Source organism: Saccopteryx leptura, chromosome 4 (genome assembly GCF_036850995.1).
Source record: "Saccopteryx leptura isolate mSacLep1 chromosome 4, mSacLep1_pri_phased_curated, whole genome shotgun sequence".
Lineage (NCBI taxonomy): Eukaryota > Metazoa > Chordata > Mammalia > Chiroptera > Emballonuridae > Saccopteryx > Saccopteryx leptura.
In genome coordinates, this window is record NC_089506.1 from 98,870,992 (window position 1) to 98,884,117 (window position 13,126).

A 13,126-nucleotide genomic window follows, 5' to 3' on the forward strand; every position below is an offset into this window, starting at 1 on the left:
AATGGAACCTAGAACATCCACACGCCGGGCCGACGCTCTGCCACTGAGCCAATGGTCAGGGCCAGTTTAAACGTTTAGTTAGGAGTTTACTTAACCTATTCTTTCATCAACTCACTGTATAGTTTGGATCAATTTTATTTCATTTTATGATGAGTGACACTTTAGAGAATTTGAATATATAATGGTTTCCAACTTCACAGTATAACAGTGGGAACAAAAAGCAGATTAACTGTTAATAATAAATTGTACAGATATGTTTATTGGCAAAAAGAAAAAAGATTTAGTAGTATCTAGTGGTAATTTGTCCTTCAAAACCTGAAACTGCTTATTGGGATGAGAAATTAATGAAATTCTGTTTCATTATTAATAAAGAGATCAGTGTACTTTCTGTGTTTTTTCCCTTTACTTTTCTCCCACATAGGGAGGGGGGAAGAGCAGACACCCTAGTAGTTAATTTATAATTTTGAAATAAGCTGTTTATTGTTTACAAATCTAATTTAATCCTCAATAAATATACCTTTAGTAAAATATTTAAAATTGTGTGTGTTTTTTTAAAACAGATTTCTGTAATCCAGGAGCTTGTTACTAATTATGAAGCCTCTCTTAAAATGTGTGACTTTTATAGTCCTTATGGTAAGTTTAAATTAGATTCAGTTGGAATTTGATTACTCATTTTAATCTATTTTTAATTCAATTTCAGTACTGTAAAACTATCTTATTTTTATCACGTACATGCTACATGATAGCTATTTACTGAGTAGATTTGAATTAATGAATGAACTAAGAAGAGCCCTTTATTTAACTTAAATTTCCCATAATATTGTGAGGTGGCAGTTAACTCTATTTTAAAATGTGAGTAAGCAGACTTGAGAGACTGAGTAGCTTGCCAAAGATGATGCAGTTAGTTTATATTGAAATGTATTTTTACTGAATTCACTTTTTTTTTTTTTTTTTTAATTTAAGTACTGTATAATTTGGCCCTGGCTGGTGGCACAGTGGATAGAGTGTTATCCCAAAGTACCAAGATTGCTGGTTTGATCCCAGGGTCACTGGCTCAAGCCAAGGGTTGCCAGCTAGATCCCCAGATCGCTGATCTGGAGGTTTCCTACTTGATCCCGGAGTTGCTGGCTCAATTCTAAGGTTGCTAGTTCAAGTCTGGGCCAGGGCTTGACCCCAAGGGTGCTTGTTGACACCTGAGGTCACTGATTGGAGCCCTAGTCAGGGAACATAAGAGGTTATGACTGGCACAATTAAGTGGAACAATGAGTTCTCTCTCTCTCTCTCTCCTTTCTCTTCTTTCTCTCAAAAAAATAAAAATCCTTGCCTGACCAGGTGGTGGTGCAGTGGATAGAGTGTTGACCTGGGATGCTGAGGTTCCAAACCCCAAGGTTGCTGGCTTGAGTGTGGGATCGGAAATAGTCCCATGGTTGCTGGCTTGAAGCCCATGGTCACTGGTTTAAACCCAAAAGTTGCTGGCTTGAGCAAGGGGTCCCTGGCTCAGCATAGCCCCCTCTATCCTCCCTCGCCCTTCAAGGCACATAGAGAAGCAATCAATGAACAACTAAAGTGCTGCAATTTCAAGTTGATTCTTCTCCTCTCTCTCCCTTCCTGTCTGTCTGTCTCTCTCTCTCAAAAAACAAAAACAAACAAAAAGCTGTATAATTTGGTTCTTTGTTTCTCTGTTTGTAGGAGCATATGTAAATCAAGGCAACTTAGGAAACATTCTAGCCCTGGCCAGTTGGCTTAGTGGTAGAGCGTCAGCTTGATGTGTGGAAGTCCCAGGTTCGATTCTCTGTCAGGGCACACAGGAGAAGCGCCCATCTGCTTTTCCACCCTTCTCCCTCTCCTTTCTATCTCTCTCTTCCCCTCCTGCAGCCAAGACTCCATTGGAGCAAAATTGGCCCGCTGCTAAGGACAGCTCCATGGCCTCTGCCTCAGGCTCTAGAATGGCTCTGGCTGCAATGGAGCAGTGCCCCAGATGGGCAGAGCATCGCCCCTGGTGGGCATGCCAGGTGGATTCCAGTCAAGTGCATGCGGGAGTCTGTCTGACTACCTCCCTGCTTCTAACTTCGGAAAAAATACAAAAAAAAAAAAAAAAGCCTAGGGCATGCCGGGTGGATTCCAGTCAGACTCATGCAGGAGTCTGTCTGTCTGCCCCCCCCCCCCCCCCCCCCCGCTTCTAACTTCAGAAAACAAACAAAGAAAGCCTAAAAGAAAACATTCTAGGTTGCTTTCAGTCATGCAGATGGTAACTTTAGTCTGGTTTCTTCATGTGTCTTCTGCATGTCATTATTACTCTTATTTCTGTTAGTTTGAAACAGATTCCGTATTAACAGACACAGAAGTAAGTAGAATAACAAACCCTTGTGTCCCTATAACCCAGCTTCTGTTATAACCATTCTGCCAGTCTTATTTGAAGTACCTCTGTCTATTCTTTTTCTAGAATATTTTAATTCTTTTTTTTTTTTTTGTATTTTTCTGAAGCTGGAAACGGGGAGAGACAGTCAGACAGACTCCCGCATGCGCCTGACTGGGATCCACCCGGCACACCCACCAGGGGGCGATGCTCTGCCCCTCCGGGGCATCACTCTGTTGCGATCAGAGCCACTCTAGCGCCTGGGGCAGAGGCCAAGGAGCCATCCCCAGCGCCCGGGCCATCTTTGCTCCAATGGAGCCTCAGCTGCAGGAGGGGAAGAGAGAGACAGAGAGGAAGGAGAGGGGGAGGGGTGGAGAAGTAGATGGGCGCTTCTCCTGTGTGCCCTGGCCGGGAATCGAACCCGGGACTTCTGCATGCCAGGCCGACGCTCTACCACTGAGCCAACCGGCCAGGGCCTTTAATTCATTTTTTAAATTTATTTTTTCCATTGATTTGAGAGAGAGTGAGGTTGGGGAAGAGAGAGAGAGAGAAGCATCAACTCATTGTTTCACTTAGTTCCATTCAGTTGTGCACTCATTCATTGTCTCTTGTTCATGTCCTGATGGAAGATTGGATCTGGAACCTCTGTGTGCTGGGACGCTTTATTCACTGAGCCACCTAGCCAGGGCCTGGAGTATTTTTAAAGCAGACATGACTGTAGTATGCAGTTCTGTTTAAACACTTACAGATGATGTAACCATAATACTATCTCACACAAAATTAATTCTCATACCATGATATCTGACAACTACTGTGCATGCAAATTTCCCTGATTATCTTTAAAAATGTCTTTGTATAATTTTTTTATTTGAATCTGGATCCAGCTAAAGTTCACACTTGATTTTTATGTCTCTGATATTTTTAATCTTGTGTAGTGTCTTCCCGTCCCTTAAAAAAATGTTCTTTGCTGAAAGGTTTTTGTCTTATGAAATGTCCCATATTCTGGATTTGGCTGATTTGTTGTCTCATGGTATCATTTAATATATTAACCATATTTCTTGTAAACTTATAGTTTATTTAACATCCTGATTAGATTCAGATTCTATGTTAATGCTTCATACATGCTGCATAATACTTTCTGTTGTATCACAACTGGAGGCAAAAGACATTGTTTCTCTCTTTGTGATGTTAAGTTGAAGTGGTTCAACAGTAACAGCCTGATCCGCCTATTATAGTAGAGTTTCTTCTCATCAGCCTCTCACCTAAGGATTTTAGCAGCTACTGAAAATCATTGTTTCAATCTCTTATGTTATTCAAATCATCGTTTCTTTCATATTAGTTGGAAATCTTACAAAAAAGTTCCCTCATCAAATATTCAGTTCCCTTGAAGTTTATGGAAGAGGAGCAAAATAAATGCTGGGCTCCTTGCCTTTATTTATTACTTGTTTTTAAATTTATACAGATTTGTTTATTTGCATGTTGTCATTTTATTTGGTCAGCTAGCCTAGGAGACCTATGTTTTTCTGATGTACTATGAGTAAATTCTCTTTTTGATTCTTCCTCATTTTACACCTTTAGGTCTTTTTTCTGAAATCTATTTTGAGAGCTTGTATCTACTCTGTAGTAGCTTGAGGGCACAGAGTGGGGAGCAGTAGAGTTCAGCTGCTTATATGTGACTGCTTTGGTCACAAAGGGTACTTCTGTCTTGTCAGGAATGTGCCTTCTTCATAACCTTCAACTTTGGGTTTCCCTGAGTTAATGTCAATGCCTCGACACTGCTAAGCCCTGTCAGTTCTTGCTTTCGTAGAAATCCTGCAATGGTAGTTAGGTGCATCTTTTCTCCAAGCTATTTCCTTTGACTTTTTTCATGGGTCTGCTGCCCTACATTCGCAGCCTTGAGAATTCAGTTAGATTAATTTACCTTCTTTCCCAGCACTGTTTCTTTGGAGTGAGGGTAGGGGCTAGAAGCCTGTGAAACTATATTGTTTCTCTACTTGACTGCCACTTTTTGAACTTGATGGCATGAAGTTATTCTTCTTTCTGTTGAATTGGTCATTTTGGCTGGGTTTTTACTGTTTATTATTGTAACAATTATTATTAATTTCATTATGCTTTTGGGGGGAGTATGTGATATATCCTTTACTTTGCCTTCTTCCCAATGATTAATATTTGTTTGATTGCAGAGAATGGGGAGAAGGAACCCCCAACAACACTACTCTGGGTTCAGTATTTCCTGGCACAGCACTTTGATAAACTGGGGCAGTATTCTTTGGCTTTGGATTATATTAATGCTGCAATTGCTAGTACTCCAACTCTAATAGAATTATTCTATATGAAAGCAAAAATTTACAAGGTAAAATCCTATACATGGTTTTATGAATAATTGAAGAATTTAACCACTTAAGAGCCCTCAGAGTTATTTCTGTGTAGACATAACTTTTGTGGCATCCTGATAATCTTCTAATGCTCTAATAATCCTAAATAGTTTTAGGTTGCATAGTTGTGTATTTAGTATTAATCATTTGATTCAGCTCTTAGTACATGTGAATTTTCATTTATCTGAAGATTTCTAGATAAATTTTACAGAAGTGGTACCAGTTTTCTAATTTGTTTTTATAAACTGTTGCTATTTGTATTGCACCCATATTCTCTTCATCACAAACTATAAGTTCTTTAATACTTTTATCTCTTAAAGCATATAGGTAATCTCAAAGAAGCGGCAAAGTGGATGGATGAAGCACAGTCTTTAGACACGGCTGATAGATTCATCAATTCCAAGTGTGCAAAATATATGCTTCGAGCAAATATGATAAAAGAAGCAGAGGAAATGTGCTCCAAGTTCACAAGGGTAGGAAATAGCATGTAATTGTCTGAGTCCGTGAAATTAAACTTAAGTTCTATGGTGATTTCTGAAGTTTGCCACCAGTTCTTTAGAGTTCATCTTTGATTTTTCTTTAAAATCCCATTTAGCTCATATCCTAAGTATGGTTTCTTACTGAGGTTGAGTGTGTGTGTTTACAAATGCTTCTGGTAGGGGGTGGCTAAAAAGCAATAGCAGAAGCAAAATACCTTTATATAAAAATAAGCAGTATACCATACTTTAGTGAATGTATATAATATTTGATTTACAGTTCTTTGTCTCTAGGAATTTGTGACTGCTCTTCAATTTCTCTTTTACAGTGTCTTATTTCATACTTGCTCATAGAATTTTATGTAGGAGTAAGGTTCATGGACTACTAGTCTGTGTGTCATTTGAGAATTTAAGTTCTCTGAAATTGTTGGGCTAAATGTTTATTCCTTTCCTTTCTGTCCTTCACAATTCTTTCAATCCTTTTAACATAGACTTTCTGTTATAGCATGCTAATAATACATTTATGGTTAAAATTATAAGTAGACTAATGGAATAGAATAGAAAGTGGAAAAACACACTCAAATGTATTTGGAAACTTGGTATACAACCAGAGGTGCTTTAAAAACCAGAGATGAAATGATAGTGCTGGGACAATTAGTTATTTGGATTGGAAAAAATAAAATGACATCCTTATGCTGCACATAGATTAGTCCAAGATGGATTAAGGATCTAAGTATGGAAAGCAAATTTTTCAAACTTTTGTAAGAAAATGTAGAAGTTTATCTTTAAGGTTTGAGGTAGTAAACATTTCTTAAGACACCAGAAGCATAAAGTGCAAGAGTAATTGACACACTTGACAATATTAAAATTCAAGATAATGTATAACAGAATAACCATAAGCAAAATGAGAAGATTAAACCATGGAATTGGAGAAGGTATATCCAACCCATATAATGATAAAAGAATTTATAGTGAACTCTGAATAATTCACTGAAATAGTTATATAACATATATTGAATGTAACATTGAGGCATAATGAGGAAACCATTGTTGCAAATTTTGATTTCCAAGTTTTAATTAAGATTCTTTGAAATAAATGATTTACATTTTCAAGTACAGTACATACAGAGTAGATGGCTTTAGTGCTGGTATTTACAGGTAAGTTATTTAGGATGAACATAAGTTACCACTGAGTTCTGTAATGCTAATTCATTGCTACTGCAGCATCAGTGTGCCACCTTCCTTAAAAATTAATTAGAAGGATACCAAGATGGCAGCGGAGTAGGCAGACGCACAGACTTCCAGCTCACACCACCAAACTGGATTACAAATTAATTTAGGAACAATCAGTGTGAAAGCCAACTTTGGACTATGAAACAGGTCTCAAAAACCATGGAGCAAAGAAGAAGACACACCAAGACTGGTAGGGAATACGGGATATGGTGGGAGCTTCCCTGCTTCCAGGAACAAAAGGGGGGGGGAGGTGAGGCTGAGACCCAGAAGGCCTCTAATTACAAGGAGAAGAGCAGAAAATATTGCTCATAGCTACCTGCCTGGGGAACTGGGAACAAGCTGTGCTGAGAGGGCTGGCTTGTCTTCCAAAAGGAAAGTGGGGAGAGACAGATAGTTAGGGGCAGAAGAATACATGGGATGACCTGAGAAGCTGACTTATCCAGTGCAGAGGCGGCCATAACTGGGGAGGGGTTGGTCCCTCCACACAGCACAAGCCTAAAGTGGTTCCGGGTGACCCACCTCCAGAAAGCTCTCCAGCTCCAATCAGCGCAACACGACACAGCTGAAAACAGGAAGTGAGGAGGAGAGACAGTAACTCAAGTCTCCATGGATATCTGAGATACACTCCCCACTACTGAAGCAGAGAAAGCACCCTGCCCTGGGAGAGAAACTGGCAGATCAAGCCTTCAGAGTCTCAGGTTACACCCACCGTATTTCTGGATACAGTTTCAAATAAGCCCTTTGCTGAGACCGGTAAACAAGATTACCACCGAGTTAATAAAACTGAGAAGAAAACAAACAAATCAAGACTTCAAAGCAGCACTACTAGGTAAGGAGATCACAACTGGAAGAAGCCTATAAGTCATACAGAAAATAATGGGTAGGCAGAGAAGCATAAGTCATATGCTTCAATGAGATAAGTCCACAGGAACAGTCCTGGATGAATCAGATGTAATCAAATTACCAATGCAGAGTATAAAATGATGATTTTTAGGATGCTTAACGTTTTCAAAGCTACAATGGATGGACTTAATGAACACTTCAATAAAGAAATTGTAAGCATCAAAAAGGACATGGATATCATAAAGAAGAACCAGACAGAAATGACAAACACAATATCTGAAATGAAAACTACACTAGAAAGAATTAAAAGCAGGCTGGATGAAGCAGAGGATTGAATCAGCGACTTAGAGGACAAGATAAATGAAAACACAGAAGCAGAAAAGCAAAAAGAAAAGAGAATCAAAAAGTTCAAGGAATCCCTAAGAGAGCTCGGTGACAACATGAAGAGAAACCATATCCACATAATAGGGGTTCCTGAAGAAGAAGAGAAAGAACAAGGACTTGAGAAGCTCTTTGAAGAAATTATAGATGAAAATCTCCCAAAATTGATGCAGGAAAGAGTCACAAAAGTTCAAGAAGCAGTGAGAACCCCATTGAAAAAGAATCCAAAGACTCACACCAAGACATATCAATCAAAATACCAAAGCTAAGAGATAAAGAAAGAATATTAATAGCTGTAAGAGAAAATCAGTCAATCAACTACAAAGGAACACCCATAAGGATGACATCTGATTTCTCAACAGAAACACTTGAGGCCAGAAGGGATTGGCAAGAAATAGTCAAAGTAATGCAGAACAAGAACCTACAACTAAGACTTCTTTATCCAGCAAGACTAGTTTAAAATTGAAGGAGAAATAAAAAACTTCCCAGACAAAAAAAAAAAAAAAAACTCAAGGAGTTTATCACAACCAAACCAATGCTGCCAGAAATGTTAAGGGGCCTGCTGTGGACAGAACAAAGCAGGAAAAAATATATATACATAGTAAAAGAGAAATATAGATTTAAAGAAAAAAAATGGCAATAAACAACTACATATCAATAATAACCTTAAATGTAAATGGAATAAATGCTCCAATCAAAAGACATAGGGTAGCTGAATGGATAAGAAACAGGACCTGTACATATGATGTGTACAGGAGACCCACCTCAAAACAAAAGATACACATAGACTGAAAGTAAAGAGATGGAAAAAAATATTTCATGCAAATGGAAATGAAAAAAAAGGTGGAGTAGCAATACTTATATCTGACAAAATAGACTTTAAAACAAAGACTATAGTAAGAGATAAAGAAGATCATCACTACATAATGATAAAGAGAGCAATTAAACAGGAAGATATAACTGTTATAAATATCTATGTGCCTAATATAGGAGCACCTAAATATATAAATCAGATTTTGATGGACATAAAAGGTGAAATCAACCACAATACTAAAATAGGGCATTTTAATACCCCACTAACATCAATGGATACATCCTCAAGAAAGAAAATTAAGAAAAAAACAGCAGAATTAAGGGACACACTAGATCAACTGGATTTAATAGATATCTTCAGAACCTTTCACCCTAAAGCAGCAGAATATACATTCTTCTCAAGTATGCATGGTACATTCTCTAGGATAGACCACATATTAGGGCATAAAACGAGTCTCCACAAATTTAAGATTGAAACCATATCAAGTATCTTCTCTGACCATAATGGCATGAAACTAGAAATCAACTATAATAGGAAAACTGAAAAACACTCAAACACTTGGAAACTAAACAGCATGTTATTAAACAACAAATGGGTCAACAATGAGATCAAGGAAGAAATAAAAAATTTTCTTGAAACAAATGAAAGTGAGCATACAACTCAAAATCTGTGGGACACAGCAAAAGTAGTCCTGAGAGGGAAGTTCATAGCTCTACAGGCATACCTTAATAAGCTAGAAAAATCTCAAATAAACAACTTAATCCTGCAACTAAAAGAATTAGAAAAAGAACAGCAAGTAAAGCCTAGAGGAAGTAGAAGGAACGAAATAATAAAAATCAGAACAGAAATAAATGACATAGAAACTAAAAAAACAATACAGAGGGTCAATGAAACTAATAGCCGGTTCTTTGAAAAAGTAAACAAGATTGATGAACCCTTAGCCAGACTCACCAGGAAAAAAAGAGAAAGGACTCAAATAAATAAAATTAGAAACGAGGGTGGAGAAGTAACAACAGACATAGCAGAAATATAAAGGATTGTAAGAAAATACTATGAAGAACTGTATGCCAAAAAATTAGATAACCTAGGTGAAATGGAAAAATTCCTTGAAAAATACAATCTTTCAAAAATCAATCTGGGAGGTCGGACGCCAGTGAAATGGCGCCGTGAGGAGTGCAACCGACAAATCTTCCCAAAATTTCAACAAGTTCATCAACCAGAGACAGAAAAATCTATCCTTGGAGTGTCCGGGAGTTCCACACACTGAAGGCGAAGGTAGGGTCCAGCAAAAAATTGACTAAATATATAATCAACCCTGAAGGAAATAAGTCGGACAGAAAAACACTCTGCCTTCCTCACTAACCTGAGCAAAGGCTGCTTTCACTTGGAACTGAGAGTTGGGAGTGGCTAAGGGTGTGGAGGAGGCTAGGCTGCGGCACAGACATTCGTTCAAGCCGAGGAAAGAGTGTGCCTGTGGTGAATCAGCCCATGTGAGCAAACGTGCCCGCTGCGAGCAATCGCCCACTCACTGCGAGCAATCACCCGCTCACTGCGAGCATCCCAGCCACCCACACGCCACAAGCATCCCAGACGCCCGCACGCAACCGGCCGTGTGGAGCAGCCGCTGGTGCCATGGGCAGCAGCTGCTAGCGGCGTGCGGCGACTGTGCCAAAGTGAACTTCCCTACGCCCTAGCTTCTCCGGGCGGGTGAGGCACCTCACCCAGCCATTCAAGCTAACAATCAAGCATTGGGGGAGGGGTGCGTGGGCAGCTTGCAGTCCTTTCTGAAGCAGATGAGCGGATCCAATTGCTGAAATTAGCTTAACCCACAGTCTGCTCACCTCCCAACTGACCTACGCGGCTCTAACTGACAAGATCTCTCTCAGTTCAGCGATCTAAGACAAGAGGCATGATATTTTTTAGTGCCTCTTGCTAAAGGGGTGGGGGCAACTTCTGATTGGCAGAGCTTTCATACTCAGGGATATATGCTAAAAAGAGGGAGTTGGCAGATGTTAAGACCTCCTGTATTGCAGGCAGCGCCTAATGCATCTTCTTCCCAGCCAAAACAGGCTGCAAATGCAGAAAGCCTGGGGAGAGTGCTCCCACAGAGTGCTAGGCTGCTGAATAGGCCTGCAGGCTCATAGAAAGTCACCTTGAGAGCAATTGGCTCCCAGCCCCACCTGATTACGCTGGCGGCTCTGACTACCAGAGCCTTATCCAGAGCCCTGCGTTGAGTAGGGATAAAGTGGGGATTTGCCAGCTCTTTGAGCCTCTTACTCCCCAGGCAGAGGCAATGGCAGCCTCATAGCTGGATCATCAGGCTGCTAATTCAAAAAGGAGAGACTAGCAGAGAGTCTCCGGGAAAACAGACTCTCTCATTGTTGGAGCCTGCAAACGCTAACAAGCCTTGACTACCAGTGAGAGTGAAGCCTAATATATGACATCGCTATAGAGTCTAATCAACTGCTAATCTCTACCTAAGCATGCCACGGGGGCAGAGCCTGGGGTACAGAGTCACCAACCAGGAAGAGGGAGAGGAAAGAAAAAGGAAGAAGTTAACCTCTCAAAATCAAGAAAAATCCACAGACTTTATAACTTGTTCCACTATTTTTTTGTTTCTTTCATCTTCTTGCCTTTATTATTATTATTATTTCTATTTCCTCCACCTTGGTCCTTTTATTCTCTGCCCGTCTTATTCTGTCCTCTTCTTGAACTACACTACCGATAAGTGTTACATTTTATTTCTTTTCTTCTTCCTTAGGCTCCATGAGGGTTACACTCCAAAACCCTTAACTCTCTCTCTCTCTCTCTCTCCCTCTTTTTGTTTTTTTTTCTTTTATTTTTCCCCTTTTTCTTATTTCTCCCTCTCTCTTAGTTTCTTCTTTTCTCCTTTTACTTTTCCTCTCATTCAGTCCTCAATCACAAACAAAGTATTTAATTTGGGACTCAAGTTTTTTTCTTTTGTGGCATTTTGGGTGCTTTTTACCTCGCTTTTTAACTCATTAGCATTCCTCCCAACCCAGGATCTCCATTCTATTTAGTTTTTGCTCTACTTAATACAATAGTTTTTTTCCCCTTTTTCCTGTTTCCCTCTTATCCCTCTCATTATATCTCTTAGTCGAACATCACTTACAAGCAAATCATTTTATACTTGACCCAAATTTTTTCCTTTTTTGCATTTTGTGGGTCCCTACTTCCTTTTTTGCCCCTTGAACACTTCCCCCCAACTCAGGCCCTCCATTATAGGCAGTTTTTGTTCCATTTAGCATAATATAATTCACAGTTCATCACAATATTTTCCTAAGGAGGAGGGAAGAGGAGGGGAAGAGAAGAAAAAAAAAGGGGGGGGAATAATAAATTATTATTTTTGTGTGTGTGTGTGTGTTTTTTCTCCAAATTTTTTCCATTTTTTTACTTTTTTTTATAACTTTTTATTCTTTATTAATTTTTATTAGTGCTATTAACAAGACCACCCTCAGATGCCATTAAGACAAAGGAAATCGAATATCATGGATACAAAAGATAGACAAGTAGCAAAGATAGATGTGGAAAAATCTATGGAGAAAAAATTTAATATATTGGAAACCTTGGAGCTAAATGACAGAGAATTTAAAATAGAAATCCTAAAAATACTTAGAGATATACAAGAAAACACAGAAAGGCAATTTAGAGAGCTCAGAAAACAACTCAACGAACACAAAGAATATATTACCAAGAAAATTGAAACTATAAAAACAAATCAAACAGAGATGAAAAACTCAATTCATGAACTGAAAAACGAGGTAACAAGCTTAGCTAATAGAACAGGCCAGATAGAAGGTAGAATTAGTGACATAGAAGACAAGCAACTTCAGGCACAACAGAGTGAAGAAGAGAGAGACTCAAAAATGAAAAAAAATGAAAAAGCCCTATAGGAATTGTCTGACTCCATCAAAAAGAATAACATAAGAATAATAGGTATATCAGAGGGAGAAGAGATAGAAAATGGAATGGAGAATATATTCAAACAAATAATAGACGAGAACTTCCCAAGCCTGTGGAAAGAATTAAAGCCTCAAATTCAAGAAGCAAACAGAACACCGAGTTTTCTTAACCCCAACAAACCTACTCCAAGGCACATCATAATGAAAATGGCACAAACCAACGACAAAGAAAAAATTCTCAAGGCAGCCAGGGAAAAGACGAATACAACATATAAAGGAAAGCTTATTAGATTATCATCAGATTTCTCAGCAGAAACTCTACAAGCTAGAAGAGAGTGGACCCCAATATTTAAAGCCCTGAAAGAGAGGAACTTTCAGCCAAGCATACTATACCTATCAAAGCTATCCTTTAAGTATGAAGGAGAAATAAAAACATTCACAAATACAGAAAAGATGAGGGAATTTATCATTAGAAAACCCCCACTCCAGGAAATACTAAAGAGGATTTTCCAACCAGATTCAAATAACAAAACAAAACCACAAGTAAAAGCTCCACCAAGAACACAATAAAACCAAACTTAAACTGTGACAACAAAAGCAAAAAAAAAGGGGTAGAGGATGGAGATTAACAGTAGCAAAGGACGATGAAGTGCAGAAACACTCATAATACAGGGTACTACAATGAATATGGTAGGTACCCTTTTCATTACTTAATGGTAACAGAC

General features: G+C 38.8%; 1 protein-coding gene across 4 annotated transcripts in view; it reads left to right on the plus strand.

Annotated features, from left to right (window-relative positions):
* Positions 1 to 13,126, plus strand: part of NAA16 (N-alpha-acetyltransferase 16, NatA auxiliary subunit) — a 91,592-nt gene that overhangs the window by 49,212 nt on the left and 29,254 nt on the right. For all 4 annotated transcript variants that reach the window (XM_066380825.1, XM_066380829.1, XM_066380828.1 and 1 more), the window contains 3 exons: positions 561 to 633; positions 4,540 to 4,709; positions 5,052 to 5,204. In XM_066380825.1, coding sequence (XP_066236922.1) covers positions 561 to 633; positions 4,540 to 4,709; positions 5,052 to 5,204 — 396 coding nt within the window. The remainder of the gene's footprint in view (positions 1 to 560; positions 634 to 4,539; positions 4,710 to 5,051; positions 5,205 to 13,126) is intronic.